The sequence below is a fragment of the Crocodylus siamensis genome, chromosome 10, assembly GCF_052110815.1.
Source record: "Crocodylus siamensis isolate JL-2025a chromosome 10, ASM5211081v1, whole genome shotgun sequence".
Taxonomy (NCBI): domain Eukaryota; kingdom Metazoa; phylum Chordata; order Crocodylia; family Crocodylidae; genus Crocodylus; species Crocodylus siamensis.
The window spans coordinates 36645365-36671667 of record NC_143404.1 but is presented as its reverse complement, the minus strand read 5'-3'; the positions used below and the strand labels follow the sequence as shown (position 1 = coordinate 36671667).

Sequence of the window (26303 nt, the reverse complement as noted above, 5' to 3'; positions counted from 1 at the left end):
TCATGCGCAAAACCAAATATATTGGTTCTGCACGTGACATACAAAAGGTGCCAGAACCAAATATATTCTAATAATGATGAGGCTGCTAATAATAATGTCTAATGTGGCTTCCTGCAGCCCCATTTCACCATGAGGCAGCTCTTTCCCATTTTCCCATTTTCTTTCTCCCTGCAGTTCCCAAAGACGGGAGCAGTTTGCAAAGCTTCTCCAAGAAGATCATTTCTCATTTATAGGGCTAAGAGATGGGCTAATAGATGCCATAACAAGGACTCCCACATAGGGATTATTTAGGGATTTAAACTTTAAAAATTTGCCACTGTGCCTGGGAAATGGCATGTGTTTATGAAACTTAAGATGCATAATAGAATGCACCTGAAGGGCAGGTGACAGTGCTGCCCACCGGTGGGAATGCTGATAGAAAACACCCTCATGGACCCAGTCAAAGAGCACAGCAATGAGTCTCACCACCCTGCTCTGCCCCCTCATGCCAGGTCCACCCACTGGGCCACAGAGCCAGCTCCGACAGGCTGGAGCCCCGTGTCCACTGTGGGCACACATATCTGGGGGAGCACATGTCCTCCTATAACCCCACACACATCCCCCTGCCCCACACACATACCTCCTCCCCTACACACTGGGAAGCTGGGGCCTGGGGGTGGGAAGGCAGTGGGTTGGGAGTGAGGGGCACCAGCAGGGCCAGGGCTGTTTTCTACTCAAATTATTTACTGGGTCGGGACTGGCCATCAATGTTTGTAAATGGGTCCTGGTAAAATAAAGGTTGAGAGCCACTGGTGTAGTTTAACCACTGGTGATATGCTTTGTAAACCCAGGATGGAAAATACTATATAAATGCACAGTGTTATTTTGTATATGTCTAACCACCCAATCAGACCACTAAAATGAAGATATTCCCTATAAAGAGGTATTTGTCGCCTTTAGTCTTGTCTATATGCAAACTTGCATTACTCTAGTCAGAGGAAACCCTCTTACAGGCACTCTTAACTTGCTTTAAAAATGGATAATTGGCTTCTCTTATCTGTATAAGTTAACCAGAAATGTCTCCTTCTTACAGAAGCAAAACCCCCAGCAGTGAGGATTTACTTGTTCTCCTGTTTCAGCAAGATGTAGAGAATGCTGCCCAGTTTCAGATCTGTAGCCTTATAGTTATTGCATTGATGTCATTTAATTTTGATTGCAATAATAACAACTAACAAAGTTGGTGGCCAAACTAGCATTGTTCAGCCCCCATAAATACCAGTTAAAGGCCATGGAATGCTATATGGTCAGAGGTGTCTGTGATGCCAGCCAACCCAGAAGAGTCTGAGTCTTTTCCAGACTTAAACTCAAGAATCAAACCTGCAAGTCTTTCCAAATCTGTATTCATTTAAGGAGTCCCATTAATTTCAAAGGGATTGCTTATATGAACAAAAGTCAGTAAGAATTTGTATTGCCTCTAATACAAACTATATAAAAGAATAACTCATGAATGAAATGTAGCCACTCCTGGGGTGTGGCTCATCAGCTGTTTCATAGCATATATGAACACCATACAGCCAATCAAGACAGGAAAGAAATCAAGACTATCATGTGCATCTGAAACTATTTAGATGGAAGGTGGCCAGAAAGCAATTTTATGAGAACTGGCATTTGACCTGACACTTTTGACTGATATTTTGGAAAGTGCCACAGGAGCCTTAGTTACCACTAGAACTGGCTGGGAATTCTAAAGCAAAAGACTTTTCTGTTGGAAAATGATGATCTGTCAAAACTAATACATTTATGTGAAAATTATCAGTAGAGCAGCAATTCCCAAAGGGTGAGCTGTGGCTCACTAATGTGCTGTGTGAGCAATGGGAATGTGCCGCAAAAAATGATACTTTTAGTGGCATGTCTACACATGCTGTAGGACTGAAGGCAACAAATACCTCTGTAAAGGGCATATCTTCATATTAGTGGTGTGATTGGGTGGTTAGACATATACAAAATAACACTGTGCATTTATATAGTATTTTCCATCCTGGGTTTACAAAGCATATCACCAGTGGTTAAACTACACCGGTGGTTCTCAACCGTTATTGTGATTTAGGCTTACTGAGCAGTAAATTCTTTCAAAGTAAGCCAGCCCTGGGAATGCATCTACATGTGCACCCTGTTGGGAGCAGATTTGGTCCTTATAGGATTAAGTAGATCCAGGCCTGCTTCTGCCCTGCTTTGACCTCCTGGAACAGACAGGGAGAGCTGCAGGCTCCAGCTACGACTGCCCAGATACCAGGGGGCTCCTGGTGGGTCAGGCTCAGCCTGGCACAGGGCTCCAGGTTAGGCAGTCTCAGCCTGGCAGAGGTCTTCAGGGGGACATACTCAGATTGGCAGGGGAAGCTGTCCCAGGAGCCTGTGGTGAATTCACCATGGACACTCCCTGCCCTCCCCCCACCCCTGGCAGGGGTGGGCAGGGTACCATGTCCATGGGCAGCTGCCTATGAACCCCAGGCCCACAGCACCCAACCAAGACCACACATACTCTGGACAGTTTCCACTCAACCATCTTTATTTCCCTCTACCACAACACACTTCCTTCCATCCTCCCTCCCTAACAACAGCCCCTCCACCTCAATTACCACCACCAAATCAACACATTTTTGGGAGTGTTCTCCATGCAGCTATTTAAAAGAGTGTGGTTGATGTTAGAGTCAGGGGGAACTGTTGGCTGGAGGTGCCTATGGTGCAGTCTGGGGAGAGATGCCTGGAACCACAGCCTCTGGGGGGGACCACCACGGCTGCAGACACTGTGGTGAGGCCAGTGGACCAGAGGCTCAACTAGGGGCAAGAGTGGGTGCTGTCCAGCCTGCTCTCCCTCCTCCTCCATAGGGCCACAGCCAGCAGGGTCTGTGGGCAGAGCTGGCCCAGCAGTGGCCATCTCTCGCTTGAGGGCCACATGGAAGCAGAGTGAGCATTGGGTGTCAGCCCAGGTGGGCAGCATCGGTGCCAGGGGACCCAGCACAGGAGCAGGGGCAGGCAGGGGGCCCTGGCTGCTGCAGGCAATGCTGGACCTTCTCTCAGCCCCATTGAGGGGCTTGGCGCAGGGCCACGGGTAGCTGCCTGGAGGGTGGCATGAAGGTGAGGATGCAGTCAGTAAGGCTAACCATACCTTGTCATGCATCCACAGATGCATCACAGGCAGGTCCAAGGAGGTGATCCTCCCCCTCTATGAGACACTGGTCAGGCCACAGTTGGAGTACTGAGTCCAGTTCTGGGCATGCACTTCAGGAGGGATGTGGACAGCATTGAGAGGGTCCAGAGGAGGGCCACTCGCATAATCAGGGGGCAGCAGGGCAGGCCCTACAAGGAGAGGCTATGGGATCTGAACCTGTTCAGCCTCCACAAGAGAAGGCTGAGAGGGGAACTGATGGCCATCTATAAACTTACCGGGGGGACCAGCAGGGAATGGGAGAGTCCCGTTCCTCCGAGCACTACCAGGAGTAACTAGGAACAACGGCCACAAGTTGACTGAGAGCAAGTTCAGGCTAGACATCAGGAGGCACTACTTCACAGTCAGGGCAGCTAGGATCTGGAACCAACTTCCAAGGGAAGTGGTGCCCGCTCCTACCCTGGGGGTCTTCAAATGGAAGCTAGATAATCACCTAGCCAGGGTTGTTTGACCCCAGTACTCTTTTCTGCCATGGCAGGGGGTTGGACTTGATGATCTGCTCAGGTCCCTTCCAACCCTATCAATTATGAAACTATGAAGGTGACCGCCAAGGCTACAATAGTGTGCAGTACCTGGTGGTCCTCCTCTGTGGTTTCCATTGCCCAGGCTACCACAGCAGCCTGCCATTCCTGTGCCTCCAGCAACCTCTTGAGGACAGCAGCGTGCCTCTTCTTGAGGTTGAGGAGCCTGTCCTAGAAGGCATGATCCTTTTGATCCCTCTCCCACTTGCGCTCCACATCCTGGGTGCACAAAGCCCAGTGTCTACCAGCCACTCCTCTACCACAGTGACTAACTGGTCCAGCAGGAAGATGCAATCTGGCATGCACCACTGGCAGAGGCAGAACATGTGGAGGGCGCTGGTGGCGGATAGTGGTGGTGTCCCTGAAGTTGCATCTCCAGTGGCGACTGGTGCCTCTACCCCATATGCAGCTGCTGGACCTGCAGAGCAAGGACAAAGAGGGTCTTTGTGAGAGTTTGCAACATTTCAGAGGTAACATGCACTGTACTGAGGGGGCTGTGCATCACCTGGCCTCAAACTGGGGGTCATGCACACAATGGAGCCAAGGCACCATGGCAAATAGATCAGGAGGCCCCCACCAAAGGCTGCCACCAGCTGAACCCTCCATCCCCACTCTCTCCATGGGGCCAGGTAACCCACTTAGCCCCTGTCCTCCCCTCCCGTTAGGCCTCTCTGGAGTGGCCCCCATGGCATGTGGCTTGCATCCCAAGCATACCCCTGCTGAGAGTCCCCCAGGCGCTCAGCAATGAGCTGTTTTAGCACACCAAGGGGTGCCCAACTCACTACACCTTGCTGCTGCTAATTGCCATGCTTTGGAGCACCTGAGAACCTGGTGCGGGACCCTGAGCTTTGATAGTGCCCCAGGCAAGCCTGAGCTTATCTTCAACATGTGCCACCACCTGGAGGGGTACGTCTGCTTACACTACAAGCCTGATGCCTGCAGCCAAGGAGGAGATTGCCACTGCCATCAACAAGTGTCTCTGCATGTGACAGGTCTCTGGATGCCAAGCTTGGAAAGCACTGGCTTCTCATTCAAGTTCTGCACTATCCCCTGCCTTTCTGTGTGTTGTTGCGGGGGACTCCAGAAGCCAGGCCAAGCAGGGTGGGCAGGCCAGGTATGCAGCCCGGGGGTGGGCAGCAGAGCTGGCATGGGCACAGGTGGCCATAGCACTCCCTTGCCTCTCTGGCTCTCCTCTCTGTGTGGGGCTTACCGGAAGGGGATGGCAGGCAGTCCTGGTGGCCCAAGTCTGTCCCTGCAGACAGCAACGTGGTGTGGCTTGCTGGCAGTGCCTCAGGGCACAGAGGCATGGCTCCTGGGCTGCCCAGGCAGTGGCCCTCTCTGGGGAGGATATGGAGTTGGTCACAGCTAGTGTCTTCCCCGGCTTGTTCTCCTCACTGGATCTGCACCTCAGCATCACTCCACAGTGAAGTAAGGTCAGCAGTCTCTCCCTCTGCTCAGCTGGGGCCCCAGGACACTGTCTGGCATTGATGAGGCTCCAGACCCTGGAGGCTCAGCCAGAGACTCCAGGTGCCTCCAGGGCTTGGTATATACCTTCAGCAGAGGGGCACAGTACCTGGGAGCCATACAGGTGGTGGAGCAGGCCCCCGGGGCCAGAGCTGGGATCACAAGCCTGCTGTAGCCAGCATGGACTCACACCTCTGAGACCTGATGCCCAGGGGCTGGCAGCAGTTGGCACAGGCCTTAGAGTCAGGTGAGGGGTCTGAAGGCCAGGCTGGGACAGGTAAAAAGCCTTCCCTGCCATGGGCATGATAAACTCCCAGCCCTGTGACTCTGGCTCAAGCAGGAAGCTGCCCCCTTGTGGTTTGGCTGACAGGGAGCAAATTTGCTCCTGGTCAGTATCTACATGTGCGCTACTGGGCACTTACTGTGCACTTAATTGAGTGCCTACATTTACAGGTACAAGTTAACTGAACAGAAATTTAGTCTACTGCACAGTGACACATTACTGAGCAGTAGACTAATCTACTATAGCCAGTGACACATTACTGAGCAGTAGACTAATCTACTGCACAGTAAAGTGTCTTGTGTAGCTGCACCCTAGCAATGTTAGATCTGGCCTGTAGAGCCATATCAGCCAGCCTGTGGGGCTCCCCATGGGTCTGGAAACCTGGCAGTGGGGAAATGGTGGCAATTAACACTGCTGCTACTTCTCTGCCATCAAATTTCCACATTTTCTGCCACCAACAGAATCAGACCCTGACCACGGGGTGAGATCAAGATCATGGACCAGATCAGGCCTGTGAACTCTCTCTATCTCTATCTCTCTCTCTCTCACACACACTCACATACACACACTTTTTTGGGTGTACAAGTGAATCACGCTGCCACTTTTAATCCAGAAAAAAAGTGTGCCTCAGGTATCAAGTTTGGGAAACACTGCAGTAGGGAGATACAGTGTATGTAATTTTTTAGGGTGCCTCATTGGGAGCAATACTTGAGCCTCAGTAATCCATGATCTATGGTGAGTCACTCCCATACTTTGAGATGGGTGGGTAGGTCTATTTCTGTCTTTCAATGTTTATGAAAAACTTTCAAAGATATCAGTTTTACCCCAGTGCAGGATGGGGAAAAAGTCTGGAATTTTCAGAAACATTTGTTGGATGGGAAAACTTCTCATCCAGTTCTATTCAATTCATGGGATCAAGAAACAGATTTTTTAACACTGGCAAATGGACAGTCTGCTCCATATTTCAAATGTCTTGGGTTCAAAAACTTGTCAGGTTGTTCATCAAGTTTTTATTAACTCTTAACTTTCCACTGAATGTCATTACGAAGTAATTGTAACAATGTTCTTTATATGAAAATATCTGTAATCCAAAATGTTTCATGTTTTAGCAATCCAGGCTAAATAAAGACCAGTTAAGCAGGAATGGTGTGTTTTCTGTGCAGTGGGTTGATTCCACTGAACCCAGCTCAGCAAGGCAGAATTAGAAGTGTTGTGGAGCTTTCAGAGTTTAAATCTGTTCCCTCCTCTCAAAGGAAGGAGAGAATCTTGATCTAGGAACTGCCATAGGGGCCACTATTATATATAATGTATATGGACAATATAGTGCAGCACAACTAACTGCACAGAGATTCCTGAACTAGCTCAAAACCAGAACCAGGTTCTGCACTAGCTAATTTAATCTTTTTAGAAATTCCAGAAGTGCAAAGGAAACCTTTTAGCAGCCATTGATAGGGAACACCTCAGGTGGGATGGAATTGATAATGCCAGTCCTTCATGCCCAATCTTCTGGGGCCTGGGAGGGCTAGTCAAAGATGGGAAGGAACAGCTAGGACTGGTGATCTATCCTATGGTGAACTTCAAGTACCAGACAAGTTGGATTTATCCTGAGGCTGCCCTAATTTGTGCTGAGGCCTGGTTTGAATCCTAACAGCCTTGAGAATGAAGAGACCATGAAGGGAGGTATAAAAGTTACTTCTGCATCTCATCTCTTAACTGAGGTGCCAAATGCAGTTCCAGTGCAGGTGGGAATCTGCCTCTCACTAGGCCTGTAGAACTGTTCAGTGTTCAATGTTCTTGAATGTTATGATATCAATAACTTTTGTAGCTTGTCTCAAATATTAAAACTATTTTTACATATTCAAATAAATATATGGCAGAAAATAAAATTCATCAGAAGATGGCTGAGAAGACTGTGGCGTAAAAGGTACTTTCCTCTAGATTTCATGGGAAGTTCCAAAGACACTGGAATGTAGGCATGGATGTTAAACCTCATCATGGCTATAGCAAAAGTGGCACCAGCTGGTCACATTTTGGAAGTGAAAAGGTTTATCCACAATATGATACACAATTGCTTTCACACCTCCAGGAAGCATTAAAATTCACACTGCCAAGGCTGGTTTGAGATATAGGGCTCCTATAGATGTGAACAGAGCCTGCCCCAATGCACTGGAAATCCAGCATGTTGGAGCAGACTTGTTTAATTGAGTTTGCTGGATCACGGAAATTGACATGCTTTGGCAGCCTTCTACATCACGTGTATCAGCATCCCCACATGTCTCTGGGCTGAAAAAATGGTGGTGGTGCACTTTGAAATAAAAACACATTTGATGCATTTTAGTTCAAAGTGCCCTGCCACCATTTTTTCAGTGTGGGAATGCTGATACACGTGATGTGTGGGCACTTGTAATTATTGTGGCTCACTAATTAAAGTACCTGATACCATGTCCCAAAGCATGTATAAAAATGGCCATAGTCACTAGAGGGCTGTGTGCAAGGCCCCAAGCCCTTAAAAATGTTTCCAAGCCTTCTGAGTGAGAAGAAAAACTTGAAAATGTGACTTGAGTGTAATTCATGTGGCAGTAATCTGCCTCAGTCTGCAGAAAGCCTGAAACAACAGTCTTGAGAGATGACACCTGCTTCATTCACCTGTTCCTACAAAGTCTGTAATCTGCTTCATTCACCTGTTCCTACAAAGTCTGTAATCTGCTTAATAGAAGACACTATGAAAGGCCCTAATCATATACCTCTATCATGTCCTACTAGGTAGTGTCAGCATGAGAATAGCTCATGTGGGCTCCTTCAAAATGGACCCATATCTTTCTGGAGATAAGGCCTGGGGGACCCAGTCTGCCTCAGAAGCATTGGTGAGAGAGAGCCCCATCCTCAGGAAGATGCGGGTCCATCCTGAGGGAGCAAGGACTCAGCCCCCACAGCAACTATTATCTTGCCACTCAGCAGGATATGATAGAGATATGTGGTGAAAGGAGGGCAGTTGCATATAGAACTGACTCCTATTGTAGAGCATGAAAAAGATAAGCCAAAAGAAACACAGTTACCAGAGTACAGAGGTATTTTCTTTTCCTGTAAAACAGCAAAGGCCAACCTTTTTGGAAGCTATGCCACAAATTAGCCCTACACTCTCCCTGAGTGCCACTCCAATCCCCTTCCTCTGCTGGATCTGCTGCTCTTCTTTCTGTTTCCTACCCTATCTGCTTGCAGGCTGTCCCCTCCTTGATCCATCATTTGCCTCACGCAGAGGCTGCCCATGCCACAGGTTGGTCACCCCTGCTGTAAAAATATCCTTAGCCTTTGGTTAGCATAAAATAGAGCAAATTTTTTGTTTTTAACACAGTCATGTAACTTATTGCTCCCAGCATGCCATATTCTATCACATCCCAGCATCTTTACTGCAACCTATTGTGTTCATGAGCACACCATCCCTATCAGAGAGGAAGAAGCAACAATCTAGGGTGTAAAATTCTATAACTTTGGCCACTTCTATTGACCATGGAATACGTCTGTGCTGAGTTACAGATGTTATAGAATTTCTTTCCTGAAAGGTGAGATCCAAAGGCTTTCCCTTGAGATATGCCTTAGTGCTGTCTGAGCTGTAAACACTGGATAGAAAGATTTTCATGAGTTGTAGATGAGTATGAGTTCAACCTCCCTCCTTTATTTTCTTTGAGAAACTGGACCCTCTAGCACTGTAGATGCTCCAAGACAGCATATTGGGCCCGAGACTATTTCTGAATCAGTAAGAGACTTACAATGTTTGGCGTGACTTGCACCGAGAAGATTGTTTCTGGCACTAACACTTATTCCCCTGCATGCACAATACAATGGGAATGAGTAAATCAGTTTAGAAAGCATGGTTTCATTTTAATTGAATGAGGCTAGATAATTTACAACCAAGGGATTGAGATGACAGAGGAATATCAGTTTAATAGACAGGACACCTATTTCATACATTGTTAGATTATCTGGGCCACCCAGTGGCAAACAGGGTTTAGTTAATGGTATCCAATTAGAGACAATGAAGAAGAAATATTTGGAAATGCTGCTGTCCTATCCAGCCTCATGAGATATAAAAGAGTGAGTGCAAAAGAGAGACTACCTGTCTGTTTTGTTCATAAAATTGAATATCCTGGTACATTCATTCCATGTGTTACACCTTTCCAATAAAAGGTGTGTGTTCCATGTGTTGCACCTTTCCTATAAACCACCTGTGCACCAGCTGGGCTCAATACCTGGGATGTCAGTAGAGCTCTGGAGACCTTCTCCCAGAATGCAAGCTGCCTTCTTCCTGCATATGCAAGACCATCAGAAAATACTCCTGACCAACAGAGAAGCCATGTTGGAAATCACATGAGAACATTGGTACTTCTACTGTTTGTTAGCAAAGGCTAGCAAGTGCCTTTGATCTGTGGGCAAAGCCCCTATGACAGTATGTGGCTTGAGCCCTTGAGGCTCCTGTGTGGCAAGAGGAGCTGTGCTAGGAGTTATTTAGATGGGGACAGCACAGAGCCCAGGCTGCTTTGCTTTTCTGTGTTGTGATCTTTGGGGTTTGGGAGAGGAACCTGATAAAGCAGATTGTTAGCAGTTGAGTTCTGTTGCTCAGTTCTAATTACATAATAAAAGTCCCAGCATATTTCACAGAGACACTAAAGCCAATAATCCTGCTCTTCTTCCTTCCTGAGGTGTCTTCATTCCCAACAGTGGCTGATTCCTCCTGTAGGAGATATGGCTACATGCTGCCTCTCCTATGACAGTCCTTGTTACCCACCAGGCAGTAACAGAGCTAGACTTCTATGCTGTCCTCATCTGCCTGAAGAATAGCTGTGACATGCAAGAGTACTTTGACATTTTTGGCAACAGAGTCTCACCAACCCTGTTCTCTGTGTCAGTTCCCCACCTCCTACTATTCTACCACGCAGCTTCCAGCATCATCCCTTAGGAAAACGATGTGTGTCTGTGCACACCCTAAGACTTGACCTTCCTGAATTAGCAGTTACTTCTGATACTTTTTAGATATGCTGGCACTGCCTGGGCTTCTTTCCAGTAGGGGTGTGCGAAACAGGCCATATTCAATTCAGATTCGGCCTGAATCAGGGACAGTAATTCAATTTGTTGATTTGGATCGCTGTCCCCGGTTCGATTGGGCCAAATCCATATCTCAAGATTCAATGCTGATTCAGAGAAGTAGCGATTCAGCCACAGACACAGCTTTAAATGTTTTTTCTACATACCTCGAGGCACCAGTCGCAGCTCGTGAATGCTGTGATGGAGTGTCCCTCAGAAGTGTGTCGGGGGGCGGGCCGCATGCTTAGCGGTGAACCCAGAAGTGATATGTTACAGGCTATGATTAGTCTCAGCATAAGCCGAAGGAGCTATCTACGCATGAATCAGGATAACACTAAACATTCAATATGGCAGGAAGAACAGGGTGGTAGCCAGGAGCTGGGGGCAGGCAGGCAGGGAGAGGTAAGAAAGAAGCTCTTTTTGTTACAAGTAACCTTCTTGCTCCTACAGATTTCCAGAGGTCCTTAAGACCCACAGCTCCCTGGCTGCACACAGGCCTGTGAGCCCAAACAAAATGAATCACATTAATTATTTCCCCTCACCTTTCACTTTGTCCCACCGGTGAGCCTCACTTCTAATTCACAGAGATATTGATTTCTGGTCCTTTTTCGAGGTACATTAATTCAGACTGGAAGAAAGAAACAGAGGCCAAGGCAAGGATCACAGTCTGAGCAGCTGCACACTGAATATGTAGCTTCATTCAAACACTTACACTGGGAGACAGCTGCATTCTCCACACCCAGTTTGGAGCCAACACCCATTCTCTGCTTGTTTGTCTCGCTCAGAAACTCCAGTAGCTTTACCTGCAGCTTTGTGGGGGTGGTTTCCCTGTGACAGAGGAGTGACTAACTTGTATTTCCACACTATGGAGCTATATACACAGCCAAGAAGCACTTAAAGCCCTGACTTCAGCTCACAGCTCTGAGACTGAAACTTTGGGCAAGTTTCTTATCCTCAGAAGTGATCTTTTATTAGATAGTGCTTCTCTTAGACCCTGAGACTGTGCTGTTTTCAGTGGTACTGAGCACCTCCAGCTCCCACTGATGTCATGTGGAGCTCAGCATCTCTGAAAAAGAGGCTAAGGCACTCCAAGATGCACCCTCAGAAACTGGAGCACCAACAACTTTTGAAAAAGCTGGGCTCCTCTTCTTTGGGCGTTGGCTTCCCCAGCTGTGATACTTAACTGTTGGGACCCTTTGTTAATCAAAGCACTTTGAGATCTTCAGCTGAAAGACACTTTCACAAGGGGAAATTGCTGATGTGCCCCTGTACACTGAATGCACAGCAACACCTCAGGATTTGGCAAATTGCTTTCCTTTCATTGTTTCTGTATAGAGCTGTGAAGAGAGAATACTAGAGTCTGGTGTCCCACACAGGTCTAGCAGTAGCATGCTAAATAATTTACTGCTCCTCAGGCTAGGGATATAAATATAGTTTTAAAAAGTATCCATTTAACTTCTTCTAAGTATATCGGTTAAACGGTTAATGGATAACACAGCAACTCAGAGACAGCTGCTGCTGGGAGCTGCTTCTGAGGCCCTTGGGGGTGGGGAGGAGGGAAGGAAGCTGTGTTGTCTGGCAAGCCCAGCCAGACAGCACAGCCCACCAGAAGCCCCATGCTGGGAGGGAGGGAGCACCTGTGAACTAGCAGCTAATGACTTAATAATTAGGCTGCCCACTGTTTTCCTCTTTAACTTCATAGGCTAAGGGCATTAGTCCCCTGCCCCACCCCAAACCCCTCCTCCTTGCTCCTTCCTCCTCTCTCCCTCCCCTCCTGCATGCCCTCTTGCCTTTGGTTTCCCTTCCCCCACTTCCCTGCCAAACTGTGCCCCACCAGCTATCACTGGGCTTATCAGTTAAATAATTAATCATTTAACCTTTCACATACCTATCCCAGGCATTCACAGAAGCCTGTACTGGCCACCTAGCTGGTCAGATTTGCTGCTCTGGATCTGGTGATGTTCTATGGTAACTAGTCCCATGAAAAGGCCTCAGAGCCAGCGAAGAGAAGTTACTGTTGAACAACTCTTCTCAAAGTCTCATAACACTCTCCACTGCAGATGTATTTGGAATCATCACTGTAAGAAACATGGCTGCAGGTCCCAGGACATGCCTGACACAGCCAGCTGCAAACACTGACAATGCCTAAACCCGCCTTTCAATAAAAAGTAGAGCTTTCAACCGCCACAAATCTCTCCTGCTTCTGCCAGAGGCATGCTGGGACTCTCAGAGAACAGAATGAGTTTGTGCAGATCTTGGGCACCATCTCTGATGAGGGGTCTACCAACCTTCATCCACATCCCTTCATCTCCCTCCCAACCTTCATGTTGACTCCCTCCACATGTGCTTCGACCATGATTTGCCTCAAATTGTGCTCCTTCCCTTCCAGTCTCCTCATTCTTAACCAATTACATCACTAAAATTGCAGTGACATAGCATTAGAAGCACCCTTGCTTCCCATGCTTTTAGTTCTGGCATGCTACAACATGTTCGCTCCGTTTCTGATTTTGTGCCTTGTAGTTGTGTGGGAGGGTTTGAAATCAGGATTTTGGGGAATAATTGGGTAAATCATGGAGACTATATTCAACAGCCTGAGATTTCTTCCCGTCCTGTGCTCTTACATGTCCCTGACAATTTCTGCTCCCTGTCACCAAGTCCATTGCTCAGTCTACTTAAATAGTCCTGAACCAATCATTGGTCAGATGACTAGTTCCCCTATGCCTAGGCTGAAGGAGATAGGACATGATGCTGTTTCTTGACCTACCTCCTCACTGTCACTCTCCTCTGCCTCTGGACTTCTTGGCAATTTTCCTTCTTCCTCCTTCCTGTCTGTTTCAGGCATGATGTCATCCAGCCAGCTGAGGTCATGCAGGGAGAAGATGTACTCCATTGCCTTCCGTATCCCCACTAGGGCCAGCAGCTTGGGCCAAAACAAGAGCTCAGATAGGATTACAGGGAAGTAGGTTTGGAAGGGACCTCATGAGGTTCAAGGCAGGATCATCGTTGACCAAACCATCCCAGCCAAGTGTTTGTCCAACCTGCTCCTGAAAATTTCCAGGGATGGAGGAGAGTCTCTAGGTAGTCTGTTCCATTGCTTAGCCATCCTCATAGTCAGAAAGTTCTTTCTCCAACCTAAATTTCCTCCGCTGCAGTTTGAGGCCATTGCAGCAGAGGGAATTTAGTTTGGATATTAGAAAGTATTTTCTGGAGATTCCACGTGGAAGCTTTGAGCATTCCAAACCAGGGCTAGTTTCTCCCTTGCCACAGCAATGGGGTTCATCACTGAAGGCATCAGACTCACAGGCCCAGACAGCAGGGGGACTCCAGCAGCCCTCAGTTGCCATGATAAAACATACAGAGGGAGGTTATGTGGTTCCAATACTTAAATGACACGGGGGATCAGCAGTGCTAATTTGGACTGAATTTTGATCCTAAACAATTGCAGGGCACAAAGGCAACCTCCCTTGTGGCCTCTGAGTTTCTTCCATGCAGGAGCTACAGGGACATCAAGAGGGACTTCTTACCATCACTGGAAAAATAATGGCAGCCACAGTTGACTTGAGGACCCAGAGCACAGCCAGACAGAGCATCTGGATGAAGGTAAAGAGGTGGACTCGGCGCAGGGGCACATGACGAAGGTAAATTAAGTCAGGCTGGTGCTTAGCTGGCATAAGAAGGAGCTGCATTCTGTCCATGAACTAAAATGGAACACAGATCAAAAACCATATAGTGAGAGTCCCCAGGATGGATCATGATACCCAGATTATGAACATGGATTTTACACATCATCAAGGATCTTATATTTTGTAAATAAAGCCCAGGATCCTGAGGTTTCTAGATTTCAATCCACTGGGATTTATTTTTCATATTCCACACAATCCCCCAACTTCCTGTTAGAGATTATGTACAGCATAGTTCAAACCATTTTCTCTTCTAAGGAATAACACTGTATTTGGTTGCACCCTCCACAATGCCACTGATGTCATACCCCAAAATTAGAGCTCAGATGAAACTGTTACCTGTGTGTGACAAAGACCTTCTCACAACAGTCAGTGCTGCAGACCCCAAGTGTTCAGAAATCATAAAACAAGCCCCAAAACTCACGAGATTTTTTAAAAATAATAATAGTAATTTTTGAGTTATTTGAATTTCCTTCTTGGTTCTTAGATACAGATCCACAAAAAAATGCAAGCACCTGACACCCAAAGAATACTCACATAATCACCTGACTCTTGCAGTTGCAGCTGCAGCTGAAAGAACACCAAGTCTCTCAGTGCTTTCAATAAAGTGCTGAGAGCTAGAAACACTGGGCCCAGTAATGTAATGATGGGTTAGTGAGCAGGGCATGAACCCCAGGTGTAGCCTAAGGGGCAGAAGGGAGGTACCAGAATGGAGCTAAGGAGGGCACTTTAGTCTTCTGTCCCCCTATCCTGCCTTTCCTCCCATGGTCTACAGCTTTCCTGCAGGGGCTCCAACTCCAGCAGCAGTGAGGTTGGAGAAGTGATGGTGGCATGCACAGGAGTAGTGGCTGGTGGTTCAGTACTGCTGGAGGGAGATATCACCTCCTTCTTTGGTATTGAAGACTGTTTTTTTTTGGTATTTGACACACATCAGTGGCAAAAAATGGAAGTGACATTTCTCCCAGCAGCAGCAAACCTCTGGCTCCTGCCCCTGCTCTACCACCACTGCTCTGCCTTCTCTGCTTCTGGAGCAGGAGCCAGAGCCACTGAAGGGAAGATGCAGGGTATGGTGGAGGAAGTACAGTAATGACCAGTTACACCTCTGGCTGGGCATGCTACAACTCTTGATGCCTCACAGTCTATGAAGAGTGAGGGGCTGGTATTCAAAACAGCACATCACAAAATGCATTTATTCTCCCATCTCTCAGCTTCATTCACCTGCAGCAGCTCTGATGTACCTTAAAATAAGACCTGCTCAAAAGTGTGTGTGTATGTATAATAGTTTGAGATCATATGCTGGAAGCGAGCTCTAGGAAAGGCTCAGAGTCTGAGACATACCATATTTTCTGGCACACTACCCACCCCCTGCCCTCAAGTAAGACATGCACCTTGTTTTTGGTAAGGCAGAATGAAGAAAGAATAAAGATTTTTCCAGAGTTATGGGAGCTTGGAGCAGGGACAGAGCCTGATATTCAGTTCACTCACTCTTCTTTTCCTGCTCAGGCAAAAGCCATCTCAGGCAAAAAACCCTTTCACAGATGAATTGACTGCTTTTGCTTGAGCAGGAAGGAAAGGGTGAGTGAGGGGAGGGAAGGGGAGGCTGCTACACACAGGGGAAATGGAAACTTCTGGTTGCTGCCCCACCACTGTGTGGCTATAGTGACAAGCATCGTTTTTCTGTCCTTTCAAGTTGGTACCTAGGGCAGCTGCTCCTGTCACCCCATCAGTTATACCACTGACTGTAGCTGCTGCTGAAGACTCAGCTCTGCTCTTTCCATGTGTCTGCTCACAAAAAGAGAAGGAAAAGAAGAAGGAGCCATTATATACCATCTCCATGCTTCTGGTCCATGCAGAAAAACAGCTTCCCTGCTTCAGACACACTTCCTAGTTTTGTAGGACTTTTGGGGAAAGGTACACGTGGTATGCATGTAAATATGGCATTCCACTCCTGGAAGTTGGACAGTGTTTCCCTGAACTCAAAGGCTCTTGTCTTAATGTTTGGGGTTTTTTCAGTGCTGAAAACAAAAAACTGGCAGTGGTTCCCTGGGATTTTCTGTGATATTCCCAGGTGCTGGTTCCTTTTCAAACAGGAGTTTCTGTCTGACATCCAGCAGTACCATTGGGACACAGCATGGACCACTCTGTACAGATTGCTCCAACCTCCTCATATTTCACCGAGAGCGGTTTTATGTAAATATTCTTTCTAGGTTAAAGATAACTGACAAAAGTCAGAAGCCAGGCAGAAGGTAGGACAGGGTGACACCTTGCAAAACAGAAACAAATTAGCAGCAGACTTGCAGAACTAGCAGCACAAGGAACTATCCAGACAAAACAGCTGTTTACCAAGAAGAGATCTCTGCATCTAGCCACGAAACCTCTTGCAGACTCCATAAGGGAGGATGAAGGAAGCAAAACTTCCAAATTTAAATGCTCCAACAGCAATCCCAAAATCCAAAGGAAATATCATCGATCTATCCAGCCACACTCTCAGCTCCCTTGATGTGTCAGGACTATCATGTGGACTTTTCTTCTGCTCCAGTACACAATTCAGTAAGCTACTGCTATATGGGGACTTTGAGGCTTTTTATCTGCCGCCTCTAACAAAGGAAGGATTACCATGATGTGGAGCCATGCAATCACCAATGCACCACAGACTTGACCCCTACACAGAACAGGAGGAAGGACATCTCCTGGACTCTACCTGAGGGCCACAGCCCTGCTTTCGACCTGTACATAAGTTGTTTCTGCCTTTGTGGCAATCCTGAGTTTGCCATAAAGCAATGCCTATGTTACAACCTTAGTCCTATAGGACAGAGAGCCATACTTGGCCTTAAAAACCACAACAGGCCGATAAGGGAGGGTCTCACTATTGTCATGGTCAAAACAGTACATGTACAGGAGGCTGAGACCACTCCAACACAGTTCTACAAAATCCTGACCACGGACCCCACAGAACAATATGGGAGGGAATTACACAGCTTCTTTAAACACTCTACCTCTGAAAAGCAAGAGAGGATATGTACTTTCCACCCTGCACCCCCAGCTGCTCCACTCCTCTTACCCAGGCCAAGCTCCCACTTATTACCTAAGATCCACAAGCGTGGAAAGCCAGGGTTCCCCATTGTCTCTGGCATTGAGTTTCTGGCTACGTTGAAAAAAAACAGTTACCGTATTTTTCGGACCATAAGACGCACTTTTTTCCCCCCAAAAGTGGGGGGAAAACGAGGGTGCGTCTTATGGTCGGAAGGTGTGTGTCCCGGGGAGACGGGGCGGAGCTTGCCTGCGGAGGCGGCGGAGCCCGAGCGGGACACCCGCCGCTTGTTTATGCCGTGTCCCGGGGAGACGGGGCGGAGCTTGCCCGCGAAGGCGGCGGAGCCCGAGCGGGACATCCGCCGTTTGTTTATGCCGTGTCCCGGGGAGACGGGGCGGAGCTTGCCCGCGGAGGCAGCGGAGCCCAAGCGGGACATCCGCCGCTTGTTTACACCGGAAGCCGGCGCCCGTGCCAGTGGCCAGGAGCCGGCAATAAAAATGGCCGGCCGGGACAGACGGGGCAGGAGTCCGAAGGAGGGACTTGCTGCCACGGAGACTGAGGCTCCAGGAGGGGTGCGTCTTATGGTCCGGTGCGTCTTATGGTCCGAAAAATACGGTAATCTCTAAGTGCCATCCTGCCCTACCTTCTGCCTGACAAAAGAGGAAAACTGGTTGTGTCCTTTTCTGCTGGACAAAGAAGCCTGAAAAAGTTTTATTACCAAGAAAAAGAAAATTCTCTTACTTTTCTTATTTGCATTAGAAACTCAGGTCTTACCAGCCCTATTCTTCCTGGAAGACTCCTTGGTTGACCAGAGAACTGTCAGGGTTATGAAGTCAGAAACATCATGAGGTGAACCCAGAGTAATCTAAGATGAAAGTGCTTTTATTTGGATTGCTTAAAACCTCATTTTGCTTGAACGCGTTAGCACTTAGATTTGATACCTTGGGAGAAAAGTACTCTGTTGAATGATTCAATTACCCTTCTTTTCAGTCTCCTTCCTGGGTCATCAGAGAAGTCCTCCAGCAAACATAGGGAAAACACAAGCGCTTACATTCCTCATAATTGTCAGGTAGTAAAATAAAGAAAAGAAACTACACCTACAAAACCCTAAACTCATTTCTGCACTACGATTATGCGGAAAAGGAGACATAATTTCAATTTTTCTTTCTTTTGGCTTATCATCTGTAACCACTCCTCCCTCATAAGATTTCCTTCTGTTACTACAGACTCTGGTTCAGTGAACACAGAAAGGATGATTATTTCAACTTCCCCAGTTTGAATGTGTCCATTGGCATTGTTGTTCTACAGGGAAATTGGTGTGCCAGCTTCTCTGCTCCCTCCCAGCACTGAGATCACTCACAAAGACTCCTTCTGACCATGTTTCTATCAGGTCAGGTCTCTCTTTGGACGAGTGGCAGAAAGAGAAGGGCTGTAATACTTTTAAGACATCTCTAAAAACATCTCCTTAAGGCCTTTCCTGGAAAATATGAGCTGTCAAAAGACCTGGTGTGAATGCTGAATATAGAAATGCTTGATGGGTCAGTGTGGGAGAACAGTCTCATTGGCATGCATTTAGGATGCTGAAACCACAAGTGGGCTATGCAGGTCATCCAAAAGGGAGTCAATAGATCCTTTATACCACCCTACCTAGCCAGGTATTCCCTCTTAGCCACAAGTGGTCCTGAGCTGCTATTTGTGGAATGTTTTATAGCAAGTGTATATTTATTTTATTTGTACTGTAAAACCAGGGCTTTTTTACCCAGGACCTACGCTGACTGCCCAGAGCTGGAAAAAATATAAATGAGCACAATTACAGAAACCTCTGAAACTGGCTTAAAATATCTTTTTGATAAATAAGGATATTGTGATCTCAAGGACTGATAGCTCAGGCCTTTCCTTGCTATATGCCCCGTTAAAAATCTTTCTTCTTTCAAATAGGGTAAGCCTCCAATTCTAGCCCTGCAGGCCATAAAACACCAGACATCCAACTGCCATCCAACTGGTTTAGGATGAATATACTCCCTAAAATGCATCTCAGACAGTTTTAGTGTGACAAATGTAGCAAAGAGAATAATGTTGGTGGGGGGACTGAGACTGTCAGCTTTTGTTTGGGTGATTTACACAATAAACTTGTGGTATCACCACTCATACTAAAGCCACACATTAATGAACACACTCAACCAAATTTAAAAATCAGATTACACAATGTAATATATATTATAGAGCAAAAATGCTACATTCCCCAAATTTACCCCATACATAGAAAAAACAGACCCTGGCACATTGTCAAGGTGAGCTATGTGGCACAATGGCTGGATTTATACTCACCTGGATACTGCTAAGAGCAGCCACACCCATGTACAGAAAGACACCATATAACACAGGCATAGGAATATACTGGAAAAAAAAATCAATGTAATGTGTTAGCGTTGTTAAATGTAGCTCTCTTCATGAGGCTAAATTCTAAAAGCTTTATCTTCCAGATCAATCTTAAAATATGGCTGTTTTGTTTACTTATTTCATTTCAGTTTTAATTTTATGATTATTGCTTAACAGTTGCAAAGAAATCAGACTCTGAATATATTCCCAGGCAGCAAAGTTTGTTAAGATAAGTTTGTGAAGTGATTAGTTTCTTCAGGAAAAAATTTGTAAGAATATTGTGATGATCAAAAACATACTTAAAAAGCAGGAAACTGCCAAAAGATAATGTTTTCAGAACACAAATATTTGAAAACTGGAAATTCTGAGTTAAGGGTCTACAAACACTCTAACTGTCCCCCTATCACACTACATACTATATGACGAAAAAAATCAAAGGTAGCATCACAAAAGTTTTGTCATCTTCCTTATATACACACGCTTTGTATGTTAAACATGTCAGTTAAATTAGAGATCTGTAGTTTTTTGGGAGGAGGTTGTTTCTGTGGGGTTTTTGGTGCTCCTCATTCCAGTTGTTCCCCAAGGATAGCACAGTGATCATGGCAAAGAGACATTTGTTGGGGAAGAAACTGCTACACGGACTGGTCCAAAATGCTCAGGCCAGTGATACACATTATCTTGAGTGGGGGTTTGATCCAAGTGAGGAGTAAGTAAGACAAATTTAAGCTTTTAGTATTTGGTCCACAGAAGTTAGAATGAAGACAAAACTTACTGGGTCTCATCTAGTCCATCCAAACTCTCAGGGCACTGTTCCTTACCATTGCTCTTTCAGTATTTTATCAGCTGTATTGCTTTTTTCACTCTTTTTAAAACTATATATTGTTACCTTTGCTCCCTGATGTCCATTTTGAATTGTATACATACATGGTAGAATGCTCCTAATCCTGTCTTGTGATGGAGTGATTAGCGAGCAATAACTAGCTGAATGATGAAACATGGAATCATGCTAGGTCTACTGCTGATATTCCAATACTTTCCCACTCATAGAATAAAGAAGTGAAGCACACAAAGCTTTATTACCTTGAGAATAGGTGCCAAAAAAACAGATGTTCCTGTGAGGATAAAGACCACCAAACCAGTCAGCCTCTGCTCTCTGTGGACAAGCATCCTTGCAGTTAGTCACCTGGCATTTCAAGTTTGAACCCCAGCTCTTCCTTCCCTCCCCACCAATGCGTGCCCAGGTTCAAAGCAGACAAGCAGCAATCTGCTCCAGCACTGCCTAAAAGTAACACCATCTTTCATATCCATTCTACATCTGCTAAGGCTATATTTCTGCTTCACTGCTAGGGCTAAGATGACAATAAAGCCAGAAACTGCAGACCCTAGGTCATACAGGCCTGTTCAGTTGCCCAGCCCCACTTTACTAACCTTCTCTGAACCCACTGCCACTATTTCTCTGCCTTAATACCAGAGGCATCAAAGCAGGGGATCCAAAAGCAGAAGAAAACTCCAAAGGGCTGAGAAGACATGCAATACCATCTGTGGAAGGGCACTATAGGTGCCTGCCACTTTAAGGGCCTAAGCCAAGCTGCCAGCAGGTGCCTGATTGCAGCAGCCATTTTAAATCCCTGGCTGCCTTTATAACCAGATCAGTTCCCTGCTGGCAGAAGATGAGGCGGTTTCATTGCCTGGTTGCTGGTAGTTTCCTGGATGTAAGGAAGCAGCTGTAGGGGATGGCTTGGAGGGTCCTGGGCATGACCTAAAATTGCACCCTGCTGGGAGTGGTGGCCTGGTGGGGCTCTCAGTGGTGCAGGAGCCCCAAGGAAATGTCAGGCCAGTGATCACCCTGGTGTAAGGTGAGTAGGGACACCTTAACCCCAGATCTCACCTTCTGGTGGGTAGAGAGTAACATCTAAGGCCAAGCACAATGACCTGCTGCTCTGGGGGGGAGTGAGAGTCCCTGTGAGACCTGGAAGCACCAGCTGTAGTGTGAGCGAGGGGAATAAGATCAAAGAAAGGAGTAGAGGCCAGGTAAGCTTTGAGAAGTGTCCGAGCCAGTTGGGGAGAGACCCCACAGGGCCAGGCACACTCCCTGGGCCACCTGAGCCAGGAATGGGGAAGCCCCACTCCACAAATGCAGACAAGAGGCGAAGACCCTGCTAAGGGACCTGACTGGTCAATGCTGGGGCCAAGACCTAAGGGTCAAAAGGGCCAGGGGACCACCGCGAGAGACACCCACGATAAGCAAGGGAGCTTGGGGTCCTGACTGGGCCTGAGACTCGGCCAGGGCTTATGGAAGCCGAAGATCCCCATGGCTGGGGGCCACAGCTAATGGGTGAAGGTGAGGGTCCAACTAACTGCCTGAGATGCTATCTGTGAGGCTTGGGCTGTGGTGTAGGTGTGGTATGGAGCCATGGACACCCCCTAATATTGGGGTGCAACAATGGGCAGCCTTCTGCCTTTAATTACCAACTTTTATTAATTACCAACAAGGTGTGGTGGGTGAGACAGGCAGGCAGCCTGCCTAGAGGCAGATGGGGAGCTAGCTGCAGCTAGCAAGGGATGCCCACCTCACCCCACCATCTTCCTAGATATATCCCTGGCCCTAAATCATTGCCTTACTCATGCAGCACAATGATAATGGGCTGCATAGAGGACTTGTAAGAGCATCTTGAAAAGATTTTTGGAACCAAGCTCAGTTGTATGTGAAGTTGTGAATTGGTATGCTATGAAAAACAGTAAGAACAAAATCCATGTAGTCAGTACATGCTGTAGGGACACAACTAGAGACCTTCCCAGGAGCAAGAGATCATATCCAGATCTTTCTAGTCAAGAGCAAAGTCCAAGCTGATGCTTAACTTACACAGACAGATGGGCATATTAATCCAATTCAAGTCCATACACTCATCAATTTTTTTACATCCAGAATGGTCCAAAGAACTACCATACAAATAGTTTCAGAGCCTTGCTCTGACAATGCCTGGTGTTCTGGAGGAAGGCAAAACTCATGTAAGTGGCTTCCCAGCTGTGCAGCCCTGAATTAGAGTAAGGGGAGCCTCTGCCTTGACTCCCACAGGCAACTGGCCTGTACCCTGAAATCTGGGATCAGAATGGCTAGGAAGACAAAGAGGCTGTCCATTTCCAAATAACTTCTGGAATCAGATCAGCAGCAGGAAACATTTACTTTTCACTGTTTAGTGATTTCTAACAGTGATATCTTGTGAAAAGCCTGCAGCAACCCCGTTGTATGATTCCATGGTCAGCCTGGCACTTGGAGAACATACCAATCAGAACCAAGCTGGAAGGACTGGTCCTGAAACTGCCAAGATTTTTTTTCTGGGAAATAGCTTTCCACAATACCTGATTCCAAGGAACTTAGGCTGTTCTCCTGGAGCAGAAGTTATGCTCTCCTTCTTCAGGCTGTCCATGTGAGCCAGGGAGATGACAGTGGCAGACACATACCAGGGAAGGCCCATCATAGATGTGAGGATCATCAGCAGGGAAACACAGAACAAATCCAGATGAAAGCCTGCCCCTTTCTGGAATGACAGATACGTTAGTGCTTAGAGAAGCAGCAGCCTGCTGGGAATGGGGGCTAAGGGTTACAGCTTGTTTCTGGTGCCTGCCTGGATCTGACTGATGTTAGCAGGAGCTCTGTATATGCTACCAGGGGACAGAATCTGGCCCTAGTAAGGGTACATAATAGCACAAAGAGGTTCCATAGCCAGCAGGGGTCACCTCCCCGCATGGCACTCTAGGGGAGTCAGGATTAGCTGTCACATCTGAGCTCAAGTATTTAACTAAAGGCTGGGGATAAAAACATTTTCAGTCAACAGCTTTTGACTACAGGAACTGTTTTCAGGCTAGGACTAACAGGTCACACTGCTGGGCCTATCTCCAGGCTCTTAACTGTGAAGGGGTTGAGTGCTAATGGTGTCAGGTTTTCCTGGTGGGAATCAATGGGGTTAGGTGCTTTTGAAAAACCCCATATGTCTGCACTGTCTTTTAGGAATCTAAATACATTTATAAATCTACTCCTTCAAACCCAATCAAACTCAGTGAAAGGACAAGCTGAACTAAGCATGTTGGCTCCTGATTAGCTTATGGCACAGTATAAGATCCAGTTGTAATCCAACGAGAATGCACTGGGATCTTTTATGTAGCAAGTGCTCCATTGCCTTTAATAATATTTGAGCCCTCAATGGAATCCTACCCTTCTAGGGACAATTAATTAATTGAATGGAATGTTCTATTTTAATTTTAATTAAAATGGTGGACCTCGTTCTCTTTAGGATTTCTAATCTTTTTGTTTTTCTTTCTGACCATTTTTCTGTGGGAAAACTAACAAAAGAGCCCTCTTTCACTTCGCATGCTCACATGGCAGCTGCCCAGACACTTAACTGCCATTTCTAGCACGTAGAAATCACAGCTTGTGACCCTACTCCTGTGCAGTGTGGATGCATAAATGTTCAGAGATCTGCAGAGCATGTGCAATAAGTGCTTATATATAAAAGTAAGAGCATTATAGAATTATGACCAGTCACGCTTCTGTCACAGTCCCTGCCCCTTTTTTGGTTAGCAGGTCATTTGTGTTCTAATCCCAACATCTTGATTTGTTTTCAATATTTGATAGGATTTGCTGTATACTGTGAATCTATCAAGTGCAGAATGTGTGTTGTTCATGAGTTTTTCAAGTATTTTTCCTTGAGGTGTGGCAGGTCACTTAAGTCACATTTCTCTGTTTCTTGATTGGATAGATTAGTCATTTTAAATTAAAGGATAATAAATAGCAAATAATATATCACAAGTGACATTCCTTCTACTGTGGAATTTCAGCATTCAGACTGAAGTTTCAGAGTTTTGAACGTTTTCACAGGTGCCTGGCAGCAGCCCAAGTTCTCAGTAATCGTAAAAATCATAGAGAACTAGGGCTAGAAGGGACCTCCAGAGGTCATCTAGTTCAACCCCCTGCCTGAGGCAGAATCATTCCTATCCAAACCATCCTATGCAATCCATAATCTAAACCCTTCATAAAAGTACCATCATCCCTGACAGAACACAAGAAATAACATCCTAACCTGCCACAAGTGAAGTAGGAGAACCATGGCAGCCCATGTCCAAAGGTTGTTAATATACACATAAAAGATTCCAAGTAAAGGCTCCCACTACAGAGGAAAGCAAAAACCCCCAAAAGGTCTGTGATTAAAAAATGCTTACTTACCTTGTAGTAATGATGGGCCTTTGAGAGGCTTTGTCTGCATGGGTATGACTTTAAATTGTATATGCAACTTATATATGCAAGATTGGAATATCTGAATAGCATTGTTTATCGAGCCACAGCTGCATCCTTCACTTCCTTACTCATCCCTTACCCTAACAGTATGAAGGACACAGAATGTGCAATAATACCTCAGTTCTCCCATTCATTCAGAATTTTAGGGAAGGGTGATGCTAAAGAGCAGGAACAGGATAAACACATTGTGGAATCCACATGGACAAAACAGTGTGAAGACTCATAGTCAGCGTTCATGTGGATCTCGCTCTCAGTGACTGTTTTTGGTGCTCACCTGGAAGGTAGGATAAAGGAGTACTAGGTGCCACTAACTACTGGTGATTGAAACACTGCTATCCTAAATTGTCACCCAACCTTGTGGCCAAGTTCAAGGCATAATGTTTAACAAAAGCAAGGTGATTCCTCCAAATCTCTACCTTGCCAACCTCAGAAAAAGGCAGTCTGAGCTATGGCAGAATAAGCCTTGATAGTTGGTAAGTAAGTGAAGTACATCACATGTATGACAGCTGGTTAAAATACATTGGCAATGCATTAAGCTACTTTCTGGACCTCTCTTTTAAAATTGCATCTTACTAGCAACAAAGATGCCAAGATTACCTAAATGTTTTACTGGGTAACATAACATAGCCCTTGAAATATCCAAGATGTGATGTTCTTCCTCCCCTAGAGAGAAAAAAGAGGTTTTGGAAAAAAACAAAGTGATTTACAATTTGATTTAAATTAAACTAAATAACTTTCATGAAGATGAAGTCTCAGTACTACCTCTCTCTAAGTAAGGTTGTGTGAGGAGGGTCAGCAGTCAAAGGTGGGAGTTTGCTGATCCACTGGTTAATGTAACTGTAGCAGTAGTGGTTGATTAGTCATTAACTTGATTTTCTTCCTAGGGTTTATACTCCACTGTCTGCTAATTTGTCACCCACCACACTTTGTTGTTACTATTGCAGACAGGAAGAATGTCTGCCATGTTAGTGAAGTCTCTCACTGCTATCTCCTGCTATGGGTCCTTTCCAGGGCTCCTCCTCCCCTACACCCTGGTCCTTTACTCACCTAGATGATGTACTTACGAATCACCATTCAACTATCAAGAATTACCTACATGATTCGCTCTTCACTCCAATCTCTGGGTCTTTCACAGAGTCTATTTCTGTTAAAGTCTGAATCAATTAAATCACAAGCACAACTCAATTTAAATTAATGGATAAGGTAACTGATCCTCTGCTGGTCGGATCTCCCCTCCTGACCCAATATTGGTCAGTACTAGGTCCTCCCTTATCCTGGACTGCCCTTGTCAAATAACTTCTCAGCTTCCACCCAGTCCAGCTTCTCTGTTTTCACCTAATGCAAATCACAACTTGAGAGATCAACTGA

At 46.2% G+C, this 26303-nt stretch overlaps 1 protein-coding gene across 5 annotated transcripts in view; it reads right to left on the bottom strand.

The window, feature by feature from the left end:
* Positions 1–2536: 2536 nt before the first annotated feature.
* The window catches only part of SLC4A9 (solute carrier family 4 member 9), a 74266-nt gene continuing 50499 nt past the window's right edge, over positions 2537–26303 (bottom strand). For 3 of the 5 annotated variants that reach the window (XM_090064519.1, XM_090064522.1, XM_090064523.1), the window contains exons 16-22: positions 23003–23181; positions 20723–20795; positions 19592–19660; positions 14077–14250; positions 13317–13472; positions 11095–11180; positions 2537–4144 (exon numbers count right to left, since the gene is read on the bottom strand). In XM_090064519.1, coding sequence (XP_089920645.1) covers positions 11127–11180; positions 13317–13472; positions 14077–14250; positions 19592–19660; positions 20723–20795; positions 23003–23181 — 705 coding nt within the window. In that variant the 3' untranslated portion in view covers positions 2537–4144; positions 11095–11126. Of the gene's footprint in view, positions 4145–4936; positions 5065–9111; positions 9777–11094; positions 11181–13316; positions 13473–14076; positions 14251–19591; positions 19661–20722; positions 20796–23002; positions 23182–26303 lie in introns of those variants that run through there. The other 2 variants (XR_016444427.1, XM_090064521.1) reach the window with 2 other exon arrangements.